General features: G+C 36.4%; 1 protein-coding gene across 1 annotated transcript in view; it reads right to left on the bottom strand.

Moving 5' to 3' along the window:
- Positions 1-8,215: 8,215 nt before the first annotated feature.
- The window catches only part of LOC117907685 (DEAD-box ATP-dependent RNA helicase 28), a 33,044-nt gene continuing 22,315 nt past the window's right edge, over positions 8,216-18,944 (bottom strand). Inside the window, exons 12-19 of the mRNA XM_034821311.1 lie at positions 15,147-15,243; positions 13,038-13,156; positions 12,913-12,955; positions 12,559-12,660; positions 10,528-10,626; positions 10,341-10,427; positions 9,446-9,723; positions 8,216-8,644 (exon numbers count right to left, since the gene is read on the bottom strand). Of these exons, the coding sequence (XP_034677202.1) occupies positions 8,629-8,644; positions 9,446-9,723; positions 10,341-10,427; positions 10,528-10,626; positions 12,559-12,660; positions 12,913-12,955; positions 13,038-13,156; positions 15,147-15,243 (841 nt within the window). The 3' untranslated portion in view covers positions 8,216-8,628. The remainder of the gene's footprint in view (positions 8,645-9,445; positions 9,724-10,340; positions 10,428-10,527; positions 10,627-12,558; positions 12,661-12,912; positions 12,956-13,037; positions 13,157-15,146; positions 15,244-18,944) is intronic.

The raw sequence follows: 18,944 nt of genomic DNA, 5'->3' as shown, positions 1-18,944 counted from the left end.
CATTGCTTTTTCTGGTGCTTGTATAATCTCTCTCCTGGTATAGAAAGCTTCAGAGTGAAAGGAGTTGCCTACTTTATAGAAGCAGAGACGGATTGTTTTTGTTCTCTTGAATTTGACCACAGGTTCTGCTAGGTCTGACTTCATCACACAATGGGAAGTCTTTTTGCTGCTCAGTGGTTGCCTGCCAGGCTTGTTGAGGTTAGGACCGTGGAGATGCACATCAAATTCTGGGTTTTTTTTAACTTTTTGTTATTGCATCCTCCCCTCCACCCACCCCCCATGACACTCTCCACGTCTCAAGGAATGCCTAAGCTCCTCCCTTATTCATTTTATGGCTCCTCTCTAGCTGTCTACGGATCTTTGTTGGGCTCTGGATTGGAGGACCTCCCCTCGCCACAATGTGAGAGAGAGAGAGAGAGAAAACATAATAGAATCTTTTTGAGTGCCTTTTCAATTTTATTTCTCCTTCTTTCCTCTTCTATCCTAAAAATAGAGGATTTAGAAATGCATTAATTGGAAATAAATTTATTGTATTTTGTTTTATTTAAAATTGGATATTTTTTCTATTTCTTTATATGGGCCTCCAATAATTTATCTTAATATATTCATCATAAGTAGTAAAATATTATTAAATTATCAGTAATTAATTTGAAGCATTTTGAATGTTAGACTTGAATGCATGGGTCCCAAAAAATTTGAGGAGGAAAAAAAATCTCCATCCAAATAAGATATAATATAAAAACTCTCTTCAAAATAGAAGTGGATCCTCATATGCTTACAATTATTGCTATATGGTTTTTTTTATCCAATTAAACAATTTCCAAGTGATACGCCGGCTGTCAGATTTTTATGTCAATTGACACATTTTTTAACCAACTAATCTATGCCCCAATTACCAAATCCAAGTAATAGATTGAAAAACTTGAAATGGTATGTACGTCGACCAAACTAATCCATGGCCCTATTAACTAATCCAAGTAATAAATGGAAAAACTTGGAATGGTATCTACCCTTCTTGTTCTAGTAGCTTATAAAGACTACTTTAATCTTCTTGATAGTTTTTGCAGATCTCTCTCTCTCTCTCTCTCTCTCTCTCATTTTTGTATCAATCGATTTTTATGAATTTACTCTTTTTGAGAAAATAAGAAGGATAGTCTTCCCATCAAACTCTAAGGGGAGAGCAAATGTCTTTTAATTATCTTATCTCATTGACTTGGTTGGTAATTTATTTTTTGTTAAATATCATATCTCCAACCATATACACTCTTCTAGAAACATTTTGAATATTGAATTTAATATATATAGCATGCTATTAAATTTATTGAAAATTAAATGCTATTAACTTTATTAATAATTAACATGAGAAAATAAATTATTTTTCTATAATAAATGCTCTCATGAAGCATTTTGAATGTCAAACTTAAATGTATGATGAGGATTATGTGCAGGGTTTTAGACCATCAAAATGATCATAAATGTATCTAATTGAAGAAAAAAATTGTATTGAATTTAGTGATGATTAAATGCTATTATTTTGATTAGTAATGAATTTAAAAAAGATTAATTGTCTAGTGATAATGAATTGAGGATGGTACTTGAATTGAGTTTTGAACAACCAGAATTATTATTGTGAAGTTATGATAAATGCATTGAATTTAAATAGAAATACACCATTTTGGAAAAAATAAAAAAAATAAAAAAAGTTGACACACTATTAAATAAATTGATAATAGAATGTAAAGTAAATTTTATTTATAAAGAACTTTTAAAAAATGAACTATCACTAAATTTCGTCTTCAAAATTGTAATGGTTAAATAAAATTTGGGCTCATTGGACACGCAACTTGCAACTTGGAAGGTAATACATGACAAAATTTGGAAGACTATGAAATTAGGTCTTTAAACTAAAAGAGAATTAGAAGTAGATATTCTATTTTTGATAAGTTTCCTAAAAAGGAATAAATAAATCTCCAAACTTAAAAAAAGTTAATAATAAAAAAATTATTATTATCTTGTTGATAAAACCTTGGAAGAAGAAAAATAACTAAAATTAAGGAACCAAATCCCTTGATTTGAACAACCAAATCTTGGGAATTCAAAATTCAATTCCTTATTTTCACCTATAAATAAAGATGACTTCTTTCAAGGAAATGGATTGATAAAACAAGATTAGGAAAACGACTTCACATGAGAAAAGAGGCTTCACAAAGAAAGAAAATGTTTCATAAAATTTCCAAACGACATAAGTGTTACATACATGTTCTTCCTCATTTAGCAAGTTCATTCGAGAAAAAAACACTTTAGATCCTCGATTAATCTTAAAATACAAGAAAACACTTTCGTCGTTGTTCTTCGAATTGTGATCAAAACAAAATAATCTAAAGGAAAATATTTTTTTGTAAAGAATATTATATCTAAGTTTGTACCCCATAATAATTAATTTAATAAAAAAATGTTTTGCATATTTGTCTTGTTTTTGCTAATTTTGCCTAACTGCAAAAAATTTGTATGTACAAATTTTTGGCATGCCCAATGGGATATCTTTACCTCTCATTGCTTTCGTTAAGAAAATTAATCACTATTATGTCAATGGCATCCAACAATACTCAAGCTTACACATGTCAACAAAGGCAATGACAAAATAGTCATTACTCAATTGACACAACACCGGTACAAGCCCATGACTCATAGAAAAGCAAAATCAACTACTACATTTTTAGCAAAACAAGCAAGTGATCCCATTTGTTTACTAAAACTAATAAGAACATGTGATAAGCACCAACTGTTCATCACCTTAGCCTCTTTGAGGGCAAAGGGCCATATTCCTCGTAGTAAGAAAAAAACATTTTTCAACACTGAAGGACTCTGAGGATAAGTTCCCTTATTTTGTTACCAATGCCAACTCCAACACCAACTCACACTCTGGATCACCAACTAGGATATCAAAGAAGAACATCTATTTCAATCATTCTGACTCTTTTACTTTTTTCTTGGTGACTATGTTAGTAATGACAACGGACACTACATCTGTAGAAGAACAATTAGCGAAGATGGTTCATGTCATCGCCCAACTGACCAAGACGGTTGAAAAAAATTATTTGCAAATAGTCTCTCTCATGAACAAGGTTGAGACACAAGCACAAAATATGGGTAAGTCAACTCAATGACTTAATCACCCTCTGGAAGTTGCATATCTTCCTAATAACACACCACATGCGTCTGAGGTGGTGCAAGTCGAGAGGCAAACAATGGAATTGCCTTGATGACATCATTATCTGTCCAACAACTTCAAGACATGATAATTACACCATTAAAGCATAGTATAGTGGACCCTCATAGAGTGTGCTCATGTACTATAAACCTTACACTAAGAGAATTGATAACCTACGTATGTCTGTGAGTTATCAACCTCCAAAGTTTCAATCATTTGATGGAAAAGGGAATCTAAAACAGCATGTTACTCATTTTGTCGAAACTTGTAACTATATAGGTACAAAAGGCAACTTGTTAGTCAAATAATTTGTTCATTCTCTTCAAGGGAATGCTTTTGATTAGTACACAAACCTTGCACTTGAGTGCATCAACAATTGAGACCAAATGGAGTGCAAGTTCCTTAATCGCTTCTATAATACCCAATGAACTGTAAACATGATGGAGCTTATAATACTAAGCAATTGAAAGACGAGTTCATTGTTAACTACATCAATCGTTGACGCTCCTTAAGTCTTAACTACAAGGATAGATTATCTGAAGTGTCAATTGTACAAATATGCATATAGGGGATACATTAGGGTTTTTTGTACATCCTCCAAGGGACACAACTCTACACATTTGAAGAGTTAGCTACTCAAACACATGACATAGAACTCAACATAGCCAACCATTGTGCGAAAAAAGACCTTATTATTGACCAACAAAGAGAGAGAAACAATGGGAAAATAAATTGATAAGGCCTCAAAGAAACCCATCCAAGAGTTTATGACAGTGAATGCGGGTCTTATCAAAATCTCAGCATGAGACAAAAAAAAAAGGGTAAAAGAGACTAACCAACCTAAGAAAAAGATAAGCAACAATTCACCTTAAAGGAATTTAGAGGAAAAGAAAAATCTTTTGCCTAACTCTAATGTGTCTAGCATGTTAGAACTTAGAAAACCTACTCTAAAAATAGGTTATTGAATTACCCAAGTGTAAGTGACTAGAAGAAATAGGTTGTGTCGATGATCTAAAGTACTACCATTACCATTGAATTATTAGTCATTCGATGAAAAAATGTTTCATTCTAAAAAACTCATAATGAACCTTGCAAAACAAGGAAGAATTCATTTGGATCTTGATGAGGTGATATAATCAAATCAAGTTATTATCCCTTTTTGGTCATTCGATTTTGTCCCATTACATGCTCCACCTAAGACACAGGGGGCATGCATCAGACTATTTGAAGTGAATCGCCTAAGCAAAAACAAGCACAAGTATCATACGAGGGTACCCTTTTTCACATGTGCTTTAATAACGAATCAATGCTAGATAGCAAAAAAGGTTAAATATTGGTGACTTGAAGAAAACCTTGCAAAAAGCAAGCGTCTCATCCACAACTTGACTTTCCTAAGAGTGAACAACATAAGTGAAATACCTATCCACATTCAAAGAAGAAAAAAAAAAATCTTAAAAAACGATTGTACAAGTCAATGACCTTTTGGTATAGAAACTCATCACCTTTATCACATTAGGAGAATATTTCCCTCTACGATTCTTTGATAAAAAAAAAAAATTATGACATCAACTCATATGGTCTCTTGTAATGAGACTTTAGAAGATGGTGGGTCAACTTAAGATGAAGAAAGGACTCCTATTGTAGAGTCAAGCAAAACCAAGGAAGAGGTAGTAACAAACCTACGATACTTACCCTCACTTTTCAATAATCATGAAATGTTACAACTTCATAAGGAGATGTAAAGTACATTGATTCAAGCACTAAAGAATCCAACATTTTATGCCAACAAAATAAAGGGGGCAAAAAGACTTAAGAATGAAAATCATAATTATGTGACATGTTGTGCAACTATCACTTTCACTGATGAAGACCTTCAATTAGGGTTAAAGCCACATAGTCAACCCTTATTCATTATTGGATACATGCGAGAACAAAAGGTCACTCATCTTAATTGATGAAGGATCTATAGTGTTAGAAAAATTAGGTTAATCCAACCTATGGTAATCACCCTAGAAAGAGGTGAATAGGGTGATGGTCTCTTTTTGAAAATTTAAACTATGTAAATGTAAGAGACAATTATATACAAGTATATAATAAACAATATAAAGAAAATTGCATATAAATTAAAAGAGTAGGGAAAAGAGAATGTAAATACAAGATTTTATAGTGGTTTGGCGCAACCCGGCCTACATCCACTCTCCTCTAGCTTCAATCCCAAGCTTGAGGTTCCACTAATTCAATGCTTCAAACCAAGCCTTCAAGTAATACAATTGGATTATGGTTCCAATCCACTCTTTTAAACTTTTGGCTCCAAGCACCCTTTACACTTCTCAAGAGATAACCCACTCTTGAACAACCACTCAAGTGATACCCCACACTTGAGAATCTTCCTCTCAAAGATATACAAATAATTGATCTCACAAAATCCTAGTACAAAAACTTTAAGCTCAAATGATACAAGAAAACTAAAATTGAAATGTGCACTGAAGATATGCAAGTCTTATAACAATGGTACACTAAAAAACACTCTTCCAAGGCTCAAATATATTTAAGAAATGTTTAGGAAGTTTAAGCTCATGAAACAATGAAGATTGGAACCTTTTTATAGAAGAAAAAAACCAAACTAGCCGTTTGGGGTTCGATCAGTCAAGTTGGGGGTCAACCAATTGACTAGCCGTTACCATTTAATGTTTGGCAGGTGACCGTTGGACCTCGATCGGACCTCAATCGGTTGAGGTTCAACCTTGACCGGTTGAAAAACCGTTCTGGAAGAAAGAGAAATTTTTTTGCACCCTCGACCGGTTGAATTGGGGGTCGACCCGAACCTCGGTCTGTTGAGCTGGCGGTCGACCGGTTCCTCATCCGATTCAACTAGTTTAGCCGTTTTTGGCTCAACAACCAACTTTTTTTAACTTAAAACCTTTTAAAACAAGTTTGAAAAACATTTAACACAAGGTTTTAGTTGAAAACATGAAATCATCCAATTTTAAAAATATTTAAAACAAAATAACTCTTGGATAATTTTGGTGCATAAGTAAATAATGTAATGCATGAAAATCTTAGTGCATCAACAACCTTACAAAGAGATCTTATGAAGCTTAGGTCTTGAAAAACACTTCTCTTTGAAGTGGTCTTCTTCTTCATGATTTCTCTTTTGACTTGATTTGTCTTTGTGATTGTCACTTTGGAAATCATCTTGTTTAATCACATTTGAAATATAATCATTACTTCTAAACCTTATTTTGTTATCATTAGAACCGAGATTAACTAAACCTTGGTTTCACATATAGTAAATATCATACCTAAGGCAACAATGAAACGACTTAGGATTGCCACAAAAGAGTTAGCACAGAGTTGCCTAATGATCTAAGGCTTAAATCAAAGGGGATAACAAGCTATTGGCATGATTTGTTTACAACTTATTATTGGCGAGTTAAGTTCAAACACATTATTTCATGTCATCGATGCAAAAAAAAAATCTTACAATGTGTGACTTGGGCGGCCATGACTTTATGAGAATGGGGTAATACCTTTAACACTTCACCAATGTTTTAAGTTCTACAAAGGAAGAGTAAAGAAAGTAGAGCCTGACACTAAGCCATTTATAGAAGTCGAGTTTTACTTTACTGATGCCAAATTTAACACAAAAAAAAATGATGTCATATAGGAAGTCCTCCCTACAACTGTTCTCTTCACTGGAAAAGTTAAAATTAATAAATAAATAAAAAGTTGAGCACTTTGAACCAACACTAGCAAAGGAAATTTCATAACCAAGGATAACTTTAATTGAAGGAAAAAGGAAATCCTCTAAATGATCAAAATTAAAGTCGATGAAAGATGGGTCAACCACCTTTTGTAGAAGCAAAAGCGAAATACAGCCGCAAATGTTGGAAAATGGGGATCTTCGGATCTTAAAAGAAGATACAATCATTTATCTTCCAAACTTACAACTTATCTCTAGGAATGAGATGCAAAAATTTGTCGGTCCTTCTAAAGATTGAACATAGTAAGGGTTCTTCCCTAACAAAAGAATTGATAAAGGATTTGATCCTAAGGCGTACAAGTTGTTAGCCGGGGTGGAGTATGACTTCACTTCATCACCACAATTAGGAGAACTCGACCCCAAGACTACAAGTGAAAAGATGCATGATCTTAATGAAATTTGAAATTATGCTATTAAATTTCCCATTACTAAATATTATTGACTTTATTAGTAATTAATTTAAATATATATATTTCCCATCATCCATGCTCTAATAGAAAGCTTCTGTGCATGAAACAAAAATCATCACTATGAAGCTACAATAAATTTACCAAATCATAGATATTAAATGAAATTAATTACCTTAATACAAATAAATGTCAAAAAATGAATTTTTTTCTAATGATAAATGTTGGCAATCCACAATGTGAGGATCACATTTATATAGAGTTTTCAACAGCCAAAATTATCATTGTTGTGATAAAATTTTCGAATTCACCTTAATTAAAAATACATGAGATGCTATGGACTTTATTGAAATTTAATGTGATTAAATTGGCAATTAATTTTAACAAAATATATAGTTTTCCTATTACAAATGTTTTTATGGAAGCATTTGAACATTAAACTTAGATGTAATTTGGCTCAAAATAACTTCAGGGTTTTGGACAACCAAAATCAACATTGCACGGTATAGTAAATTTATTAGACAGTTATGATACAGACTATGAACTCACCCAATTGGAAAAATAATAATAATATGAATAACAACACAAAATATGTTGAAATTACTTAAAATTAAATGAATCAATTTGGGCAAAAAAAAAAAAACTATTTTCCTAGTGTGAATGTACTTGAATGCATTGTGCATTTTCAATATTACATTTAAACACCCTATGAAATCTATTGATTATTGAATGCTATTAGCTTTATTTGTAGTTAATTTGGCAAATAAATTAGTCTCCCATCATAAATATTGTGGTGTAATTCTTCCCCTAAATTATCTTATTCCAGAAAATATATGGCATCATAAATAATTCAAAATTCACTGATAATATGAAGAGATTACATTCAGGAGACACAAAACTCATGGGAACGAGTATGAGATAATAACCCAAATGTTTGAACAAATAATTCAAAATTCACCAATAATCAGATATGAAAAAATCTTGACTTCATAGAGTACAAACTTCAGGAGGAGTGTGATGAGGAACCCAGAACAAGGTGAAAATTGAGCCTAAACACCACATGGGAACCCAACTGACACTATCAGGTTTGGTTAGGATTGACCAGACTCAAGAATTTCAGGCTCAGAAGAATGTGTGATATATGGCTGAACAGGTCAGAGCAGTAGCGCCCACCAAATGTTCCATTGGACCCATTCCCTTTAAAGATGATAATTTACAGCATCCGTAGGACCAAAAACTTGATACTGTTACTTGCGCTTGTATCTGCAAAACAAAACATGGAAAGTAAGGTAGTTTCACTTCAACAAGAAATGATCATTCCTAGACATATACATATATGGTCAAGCAACCATTTCGGATTCAATATTTTTTCTGGAGAAAATCCTTCTTTCGTAATACATTGCAGCTAAGTTATTGGGATTTTTACCATGATCATTTAGAGCCAATAGGTTTTGGCTAGAAATACCAGGCTTTAATTTGTTGGTCTTCAAAACTACAATGGTGGAATAGGATTTATTTGAACGACTCAATTAGAGGCCACTTGCATATTAACTAGGAGTAGTAGCTGATAAAACTAAAAGGGCTAACAATAATGCCGGAGCCCTTCACCAAAAAGTGAAAACAGACCATAATAAGCAGATTCGTATGCCACGATATGCAAGGTCGTAGATAGAGGCCATAAGCAAAGGACCAAACTGCCGTTAGTAAATTATCAGAAAGGATTCAGTTTTGTGTAAGGAAGGAACATGAACTTTGTTTTATCAAATCCACTTTGAGAAAATTTCTCTCTTTGCAGGAGCGCAAATAACGACCAATTACTCTTTATTAACTACCTATTTGGAAAAATAAAATGAATAAATAAGACTCCCCAGATTTGGATTTTGCAATGACTGAACCAATATAAAATCTTCTCTTGATAGGCACAAACAAAGATTAAAACCTAATTCTCTGACTCCCTTTGTTAGCTGACATGCATCCAAGATCTTGATTTTGATCTTTGAAGATAACCCATATGGACAGTACAATTAGAACTACAACAAAAAAGCGCTATAAATTTATTCGTACCGTGACTTGCTTTTAAATGAATTCTTGGACTTTTTCTTTCCAGCACCACGCATGCTTCTTTTCTGCTTTCTCTCACTCATGTCACTCTGGAACAGCTCCTGCATCTCTTCTGACCTTGATTGATTTGTTTGAGAAGGCCGTTCTGATTTTTTATTGGCCTTCCTCCCAATCTTTCCAGCATCCTGTGCCTTCTTTACAGCCTTCACTGCTTTTGCCCGTCTATAACCTATGCCTACAAGTGAGCTTCCAGCCTTTTCTTTCTTATTTTCCCTGCCCCCCTGCAATGTTTTTAGTATTGAATACTGTGAATCACCAAGCAACCAATATTACAAAAACCTAGACCTAGAAAATAAAATGAGAAATCACTTGAAACAAATGATTATAGGAATGCTTCAATAAATAAGGTTAGAGAACACATACACATCCAACAATAAAACATTCTTGATTCTCATATATTTAGATGTTGACTAATGAAAGCTTGACATCTGCACTATGACAATCCCGAGAGGAGGGATGGGGGGTGGGCGCAAAAAAATTTGCCAAGGTGGCATATAGACAAGATGCATAATCTAAAATCCAATTTAGAAGACCCTGAATTGCAAATCTAGTAACATGCATCATAAAACTCCACAAATCAGAAGGGTACACTACAATGTGACCAGCACAGAAATCGTAACCATCCATCTAGCACAATCCTCAAAATTGCACAAATAACATAAATAAAAATCCAGAAAAGGCCCATAATCCATATTACAATAGGTAGGATTATCCAAATTAGCTAAATTCAGTTCTATTAGTCTAATAAATGGTCCAACCAAGAGCACTCAATATGCCACAATAAACTGCATTCATGTAAAGATAGATGCAAAACCCAGAAAAATGAACAGAGGAATACTTCTTTTAACTTGTCAATTTGATTTTCATCCTCCAATCTCTCTCTAGCTGCTTCCAGTTTTCGCCGCTTCTTCCGTGGCAAATTTTTCTGCACAGTAAAAATCAGCCAAAAATGTATATCTTGTTAAAAGTACTTGATCCCAAAGGTTTCACTCAATAATATGACTCTGAGACAGGGCAATAAACACCTCTCGTTCTCTTTTCCTCTTTTCCTTCATTTTGAGGTCTTCAGCTTGTTGGGCACTGATTACATTATTCCCAGAACCATTTTCCTTTTCTAGAGAATCCTGTCACAAGGGAATGTAGATGCCAAGTCAGTTGCTAATTGAACTAATATCACTTTTTTTCTATAAAAAAAGGGCAGTTTGAAGTAGTATCATAATGCAGGATTTCTCAAAGAAAACACTTGTTAGGACTAGTAGTAAAAATTTAAAATTTAAAATATAAAAAATAAAATAATTGCAAAGTAATCACTTAGAGACAGTGTTTAAAAAAATGAAAATACAAAATTGTGCCTTTTAGAATTTCAACAAAGGAAGCAACACAGTTTTGTTGGGAACAAATTGAATGGTGCAATGACAAGAAAATTGGAATGTGAGCTTTTAAAATTTTGAAAGCGTAATGACTCCATTAAGGATAACATGAATGGTTCAGTGAACACAAGAAAGACTCTTTTATTATGAAGGCCCAACAACATATAAGAAATCTTGTGATCAAAGAAACAGACTAAATAGATATTCAATACGCCTTGCACAGCTTCAACAACAACCAAATATGTGTAGCCCTTATTTCAGACCAAAGGGGCTGGGAAACTCACCTTACGAGGGATTACAAATAAAAACATATGATAGATTGGTAAGCTAGAAAGAGTGCTCTTGACCAAAGTCAATCTCCCTCCTTTGGATAAATACTGTCTTTTCCACAAATAGTCGTTTCTAAAATTATTCCTCCACTACATCCCAAACTCATAAAGATTTGAAAGAAGCTCCCAAAGGGAAGCCCAAATAAGAAGAGGGAGAGAGCCCACTTTACACCCCAACACCCTAGCCAAATCCTGAGAATTAGAAAGCTCCCTTATTGGGATCAACTTGCTTTTATCCAAATTAATTTTTAAACTAGAACTAACCTCAAACCACATGAAAGCCTAACTCAAGAACTCCAAATGCTCCTTATTTGAGTCACAAAAAACTTAAGGTGCCATCACAATAAAAGATGAGACACTACCATACTCACACGTTTCCCACTAGCCAAGAAGCCATCTAGAAAGCCCCTTTCCATTGCCCTCTTCAAAATACAGGAAGCACCTCCGTAACTCCATTGCCATAATGAAAAGAAAAGAGAAAAGAGGGTCTCCCTGTCTTGGGCATCTAGAACTTTGGAAAAAACTTGTCAAGGTCCCATTAATCAAAACCGAAAAGTGAGCTAAAGAACACTTGATCCATCTTATCCACTTAGCCCCGAAACCCATTTTTTCCATGATTGCTATTAATAAACCCTAATTCACAAGGTCATAAGCCCTTTCAATACCCATCTTGCATATTACCCCACTTTTTTAGCCTTTTAGCCTTGATGGCCTCATTTGCTCCCTTAACAAAAGCGTGTTGGGTATTTGATATCACTTTCCCACCACTCTTTTTAGTTTGTTAGCCAAAACTTTAGCTAGGAGCTTATAAAAGTCCCCCACCAAACTAATAGAACAAAAGTCCATCAGATCATCAGCACCCCTTTCTTAGGAATGAGCACAATAAAGGTGGTGTTTAAACTTCTCTCAAAGTAACCCAAGTCATGAAACTCCACCAAGAAGCCCATTACTTCAATTTTGACAATGTCCCAACAAAATTGCCAAAAAGCCATTCTTAACAAACCTCTCCTATACTTGCTCAAAATTTATTGTTATAACTATTGACAAGTTTCTTAGGTCAATATATATTCTAAATAAACTCAACTGGAAGTTATCACCAGTTCTAAACTGATAACAACCTAATCAACTTGGAAACAAATATAACTCAACAGAATCTCAATCCCAACCACTTGCGACCACCTATATATTCCTTTTTCAATATCCTGCTCTATTTGCCATATTCTCCTTCAAATCCTAGGCCATCATGTTTCTCACTGAAGAATATGGAAATGCCAACTCACAGACAAAACATATACAACATTATATATAGACTTACAAATGAATACAAATAAACAACAATGGTGCAATATGAAACTACCTTTGCTGCCTTTGCCACAGACTTCTTCTCCTTTTCTGTTGCAAACCAGGTTCTTTTAGGGCGTGAGTAGATATCATCCTTATGGGCAATCATGTTTTCAGCCTGGAAAAGTCATGGGAGCATTTAATATTTTACTAAAGATCAAAGCTTAAGCATAAGATTGTTTTTATAAATAAAACTGATTCCATGGCTACAAAATATAAAAATAAGAACAAACATAATCCACGACATTTGTACTGGAAATGGTATGACAATAATCTTCCAGATAATGCCATGAACAGATATCATGGAGAAAAGTCATCTACATAATACAACCGTTCCATGAGGAGAATGGATAAGAGACTAGTGTCAAACCTTTGTTGCTTCCATTTCAGCTTTTCTGAGGATTCTCTCTTCCCTGCACAAATCCAAAACTTGTAATTTAAATACAAAACAGTAAAATTAGTGGAAACAACTTGACAATGAAATACAATAAAGACCTCTCTTCCTGGAGAATGGCAGCAACTTGATCTTCCATTTGTTCAATCATATGAGACCACTTAATTATAGATTGCTCTGCAACAATTCGGCTCCTCAGCTTTGAACCAGCTCTCTTCACCTGTTACATCGATAAAAGGAAGCTCTTGAGGCCTGCCTCAAATGGCAAGGGGTTTGGGGGTGGGTGGGGTGGAGGAGGTTCCCAGTTCAATTTCATTAACACCAAATAAATAAACAGTCTAGCTTAGGGAAATTCATAGTGCATCATTTCAAATTTCACCTTCCTCAGCAGCTAACAAGCAGTTTTCAATATATTTCTTCACAGTTTCATTTTTTTATTCAGAGTCTAAAAAAATCGATGAAACATAAGGGATGTAGACCAGTTCTCAGACTGACAAAAATTCAACTAATCAAATCGATCTCACAAGAGGCAAGATCAAACAACAAAAAGTTAAGGACCTGGTTTAGGGCCAACATTTAAGGTTTTATGGAGTGCATAACAACATGAGAAGAATAGAAAAAAGATCAGAATAGAAGATAATGAAGAGGAAAAATACTTATGTAGTTCCACTAAAAAATTTCCACATGCTAGGCCTAAACCCATGAGTAAATTTTTTTTATAGTCAAAGAAAGAATATAAGTGCCTAATAGAAGGGAATGAAAAGATATGGCATTGTATACAAAGGCGCCAAAAGGCCAAACAATGCTAAGGGGAAGCACAAAAAACAACTCCCTCCCCTCACTTAGAGCTCACTGAACCCATAAGTAAATGCCCCTACATTCATAAGAAATGTATCTGCATTTCTCTCAAGAGAGAATTCGTGCTGTTAGAACATGGGGAATCCTTGTGGGGCCGGTCTGCAAAAACACCAGTTTCCTCCTTTGGGCCATTAAGTGGCTAAAACATAAATTGCTTCTCTAGGAAGGATGATACCAAGGCATCCATAGAGGTCATAAACAGACTTTGTGGCTTAGTAGTATCTCCTAGCTCCCAACTAGCGGAAAGTCGACGGTTCTATTGTTGGGATGGTGGAAGGCATAGCCATAGGGTTCTCGTGTAGTAGAGGTGTCAAAATGGGTTGGGCCGCCTAGTTTGGCCCATGGCCTAGCATGAAAAAAGATCAGAGCTAGGCTAGGCCGGCCTGACCCAATTACCGTAGCAGGTCATGTTGGGCCTAAGGGTACAACCCATCATGTCGGCCCACTTGGCCCGTTCAAATATCCCTTTTTGTTTTTTTCTTTTTATATGTCAAATGTTATAAACATCCTTTTCAATAACTATATAACAGCTAGTTTAAAGGGTAAATAAGTAAATCAATAACTACAGTGATGCAATTCTCACTTTTTTCCCCTCTTTTTTCATGTAATTTGTTATAATATTCAATAAAAGAATTATATTTCAATTTCTTTTATATCCCAACATTTTAAATTCGTTGTTATTACGATCAACAACAAATTCAAATATGATTTTTTTTTTCTATTTTTAAAACCAAAATTTTAAAATTTCTACAAATTTTACAATTATAAAGTTGATAAATATATATATATATATAAAGGTATAATTATTTAAGATGTTTAAAATAACAACCCACTAGGGTAGCCCAGTTGGTCAAGGCGAACACTAGGAAGTATGGTCCCAGTAAGTGACACATGGTCCTGAATTTGAATCCTACCACTAATAATACCTTGAATTTACCTGATGCTAGTTGTTGCACGGTGATCAGCACCCTAAGGTTTGGGTCCTCATGGAGAGTCCTAAGGGTTTGGCCATGGAAGGTTCCTCGGTTATAAATAAATAAATAATAAATAAATAAATAAAAAAGAAATTCCACTTAATAATGAAAAATTTTCTAACTCCATAGAATGACTTGAAAAAACAAATTAAATATTAACAAAATAAGGTGGCCCACTAGCACAACACGACACAACACAATTGGCCTATGGGCTCATGGGTTGTGTTGGGCCACCCATTTGGTTTGCACGGTCTAGCATGACACGATGCGATTTTCAACTGACACCTCTATCATGTAGCGTTGCCAAAATTTATAAAAAGAAAAAATGAAAGCCTAAGAAATAGATTTGTGGAGAAATTAAGAAAATATGATGCTTACTATAGATTTCAAGAGAGATCTATCATTATCAGTTACAAATGTAACAGCATATCCTTCTCTACCAGCCCTTGCTGTACGACCAACACGATGAACGTAACTGCAAAAATGAGAACAAAAGAAAAAAAGAAAGAAATATAAGAACCAGTCAAATGCACAGAGTAGGACCATTGAACACTCTTATTTTTTTTTTTGATAGGCAAAGGCAACAATATATTAGAAAAGGGCACCAAGAGGAAAACCCAATAGCATACAGGAAGTATACAAAAGGCCCCTTAAGGCACACACAAAAGAAGAGAAAATACAAACCCGACCCTCATCTAGCGCCTAGCCAATCAATAAAACTAGGTAAAGTAATAGAACCTTCATTTACAATTGATTTTGTCCAAACCCAAAGATTACAAACAAAAGAATTTTTCACCCTATGAACCGAAAAGTCCTCGTTTTCGAAAGCAATCCTGTTTCTTTCCAACCAAATCGTCCAAAAAAGGCACAACGGGGCTGCCTTCCATACTTTTCTATGCTTCTTACCCCACATGCAGCCCCCCCATTCAATAAGGGTCTCTTTAGCCGAAGAAGGGAGGACCCAACAAACTCCAAAAAGGGCAAACAATAAATCCCATAAAGCTCTTGCCTTGGAGCAATGTATAAGGATATGATCAATTGACTCCTCTTCCTCACAGCACAAAAAACATCTGTTAGCAACAGCCCACCCCCTCTTTTTAAGCTGATCCATAGTGAGCACCTTACCCCAAGAGGCCTCCCAAGCAAAGAAGCTCACTTTGGAAGGCACTCTAGGGTTCCATATCACACCGTGAGGGAAAAGACCAGCTCTTCTTGAAGAAAGATCATTATAGAGCGATTTAACTGAAAAAATCCCATTCGAATTCGCCTTCCACATCAGTCTATCTTCCATAAGAGGACTAAGCCTTGCACCTCGGATTGCCAAAAGAAGCCTCTCCACCTCCTCCACCTCCCAATCATTGAAGGACCTAGAAAATCTAGGACTCCAAGCCCCTTCCCCTCCCGAAGTGTCCCAAAACTCCTCAACCCAAGCCTCCTTAGAGGAGGCAAAAGCATACAAGGAGGGGTAAGAATTGCATAAGGCGAGATTCCCCCACCATATATCTTTCCAAAACTTTACCCTTCTACCATTCCCCACTACAAAAGCCACTTTATTTTGCATAAGGGCGCCTTCCTTCCTTATTTCCTTCCAAAAACCAACTCCATAGCTCTCCCTAACTTCTCTAGAACTCCAACCCCCTTCTTCCTCCCCAAACTTCCTCCTAATGACAAGCCTCCAAAAGTTCTCCCTTTCAATCGCATAACGCCAATTCCACTTGCAAAGAAGGGCCCTATTAAGGGTGGAGAGGCGTCTAACACCCAATCCCCCTTCCTTTTATCCATGCAAACAATTTCCCAATTAACTAAGTGAGGCTTCCTCTCCAAAGCACCCCCTCCCCACAAGAAATCCCTTTGAATTTTCTCCAACCTTAGACTAACCACTCTAGGCATTCGGATTAAAGACATCAAGTATATGGGCATACTTGACAATGTACTCCGAATTAGAGTAAGCCTCCCTCCTTTGGAGATAAATTGTCTCTTCCACAAGGCCAGCCGTTTCCTAAATCTCTCTTCCACCCCATCCCAAACAGCCACGGACTTGTGATTCGCCCCCAACGGAATCCCCAAATAGGTAGAAGGCAGCCTGCCCACTTTACAGCCAGCCTCAAGAGCCAAATTCTCCAAATTCTCCACTCTACCAACCGGCAAAATTTCGCTTTTGTCCAAGTTGATTCTCAATCCTGATATGGCTTCAAACCACATCAACAACCAGCTTAGGTGGACCATCTGATCTTCAGAAGCTTCACAAAACACTAACGTATCGTCGGCAAACAGCAAGTGAGAGACCAAAGCCCCATTCCCGCCTCTTCCATTAACTCTACAGCCTGATAGGAACCCTCCCCCCACTGCTCTATGGATCAGCCTACTTAGGGCCTCCATTCCTATCACGAAAAGGTACGGGGATAGGGGGTCCCCCTGACGCAGCCCCCTTGAACTGTTGAAGTAGCCTTCCGGGGTGCCATTGATCAATACTGAAAACGTAGCTGTAGAGATGCACCAGGAGATCCACCCATTCCACTTCTCCCCAAATCCCATGCTTTTCAATACAAACAGCAAAAAGTTCCAGTTTATGTGATCGTATGCCTTCTCTAAGTCCAACTTACATAACACCCCACTCTCATTTCGTTTCAACAAAGAATCTATTGCCTCATTGGCAATAAGGGCAGCATCAAGAATCTGTCTCCCTTCAACAAAAGCGTTTTGAGCTGAAGACACCACTTTGCCCACTACCTTCTTAAGCCTATTGGCTAACACTTTTGCCAACAATTTATACAACCCGCCCACCAAACTGATTGGTCTGAAGTCTCTAAGGTCCTCGGCGCCGGCTTTTTTTGGGATAAGGACCAGAAAAGTCGAATTTAGGCTCCTAACGAATCTGCCGCGCTCATGAAACTCTAGCAAAAAACCCATGATCTCTCCTTTGACAACATCCCAGCAAAACTGCCAAAACCTAAGGGGGAATCCGTCTGGACCCGGAGCCTTATCCCCGTTCAGGTCTGAAAGAGCCTTGAAGACCTCTTCCTCAGAAAAAACCTCCTCCAGTCTAGCTGCATCCTCCACTCCAATTTTATTAAAGTCCTGACCTTCCATAGAAGGCTGCCAGCCCCCCGGGTCAGTCAATTGGTCCTTGAAAGCTCTAACCACCCCTCTCTTTATCTCCTGCTCCTCAGTTAACCAAACACCATCCACTTTAATCTTGGACAGGCAGTTTCTCCTTCTGTGGGAGTTTGCCATTTTATGAAAAAAACCAGTGTTTCTATCACCCTCCCTAAGCCAAACTTCTCTTGATTTTTGTCTCCAAGAAATCTCCTCCATTAGAGCCCATTTCTCGAAATCCCCCTTTGCTACCTTTCTAGCTTCCACTTCCTCCAAAGATAAGAGACGAAGCTTCTCCTGACCATCCCAGAAATTCACCTTATCCAGGGCCACTTTCTTATTGACACCCACCTGCCCAAAAACATCCTTATTCCATGACTTTAGAATAGCCTTCAAAGCCTTCAACTTCTCAGCAAGGATGAAGCTAAACGAGCCATTAAAGCTTAGACTCTGCCACCACCCCTTCAACAGGTCCATAAATCCCTCCTCCTTAAGCCACATGATTTCAAAACGGAAAGGAGTAGGACCTCTTCTAACCCCTCCCCCATCCAATAAAATAGGGAAATGGTCGGACACAGGCCTAGGAAGGGTACACTGCACCGCCCCCTTAAAGTGACCTTCCCAATCCTCCGACACCAAAAATCGATCTATCCTGGTCATAGCTTGATTATTCAGACCTCCACTCCAGGTGAATGGACCCCCCTGAAGAGGGAGGTCCCTCAAATCCAAGTCATCAATCACTTCCGAAAATCTTCTCATTGAAGAAGACAATCTTCCCCCTCTTCTACTCTCATCCGGAAATCTGATTAAATTGAAGTCACCTCCAATACACCAAGGATCGTTCCATAGACCACGAATGGCCCCAAGCTCTTCCCAAAACAGCTCTCTATATCTCTTTACAGTAGGGCCATACACTCCTGAAAAAACCCAAATAAATCCATCTTCACAGTTCTTGAACCGACAGGAGACGGAAAAAAGCCCCACCTCCATCCCTTCCAGCTCCAAAACTCTTTTGTCCCAAAAAACCAACACCCCTCCAGCTGCCCCCCTCGCATTCAGAACTCCCCAATCTAAAAATCT

The sequence above is a fragment of the Vitis riparia genome, chromosome 18 (genome assembly GCF_004353265.1).
Source record: "Vitis riparia cultivar Riparia Gloire de Montpellier isolate 1030 chromosome 18, EGFV_Vit.rip_1.0, whole genome shotgun sequence".
Lineage (NCBI taxonomy): Eukaryota > Viridiplantae > Streptophyta > Magnoliopsida > Vitales > Vitaceae > Vitis > Vitis riparia.
This window is presented reverse-complemented; position numbering and strand designations above follow the sequence as displayed.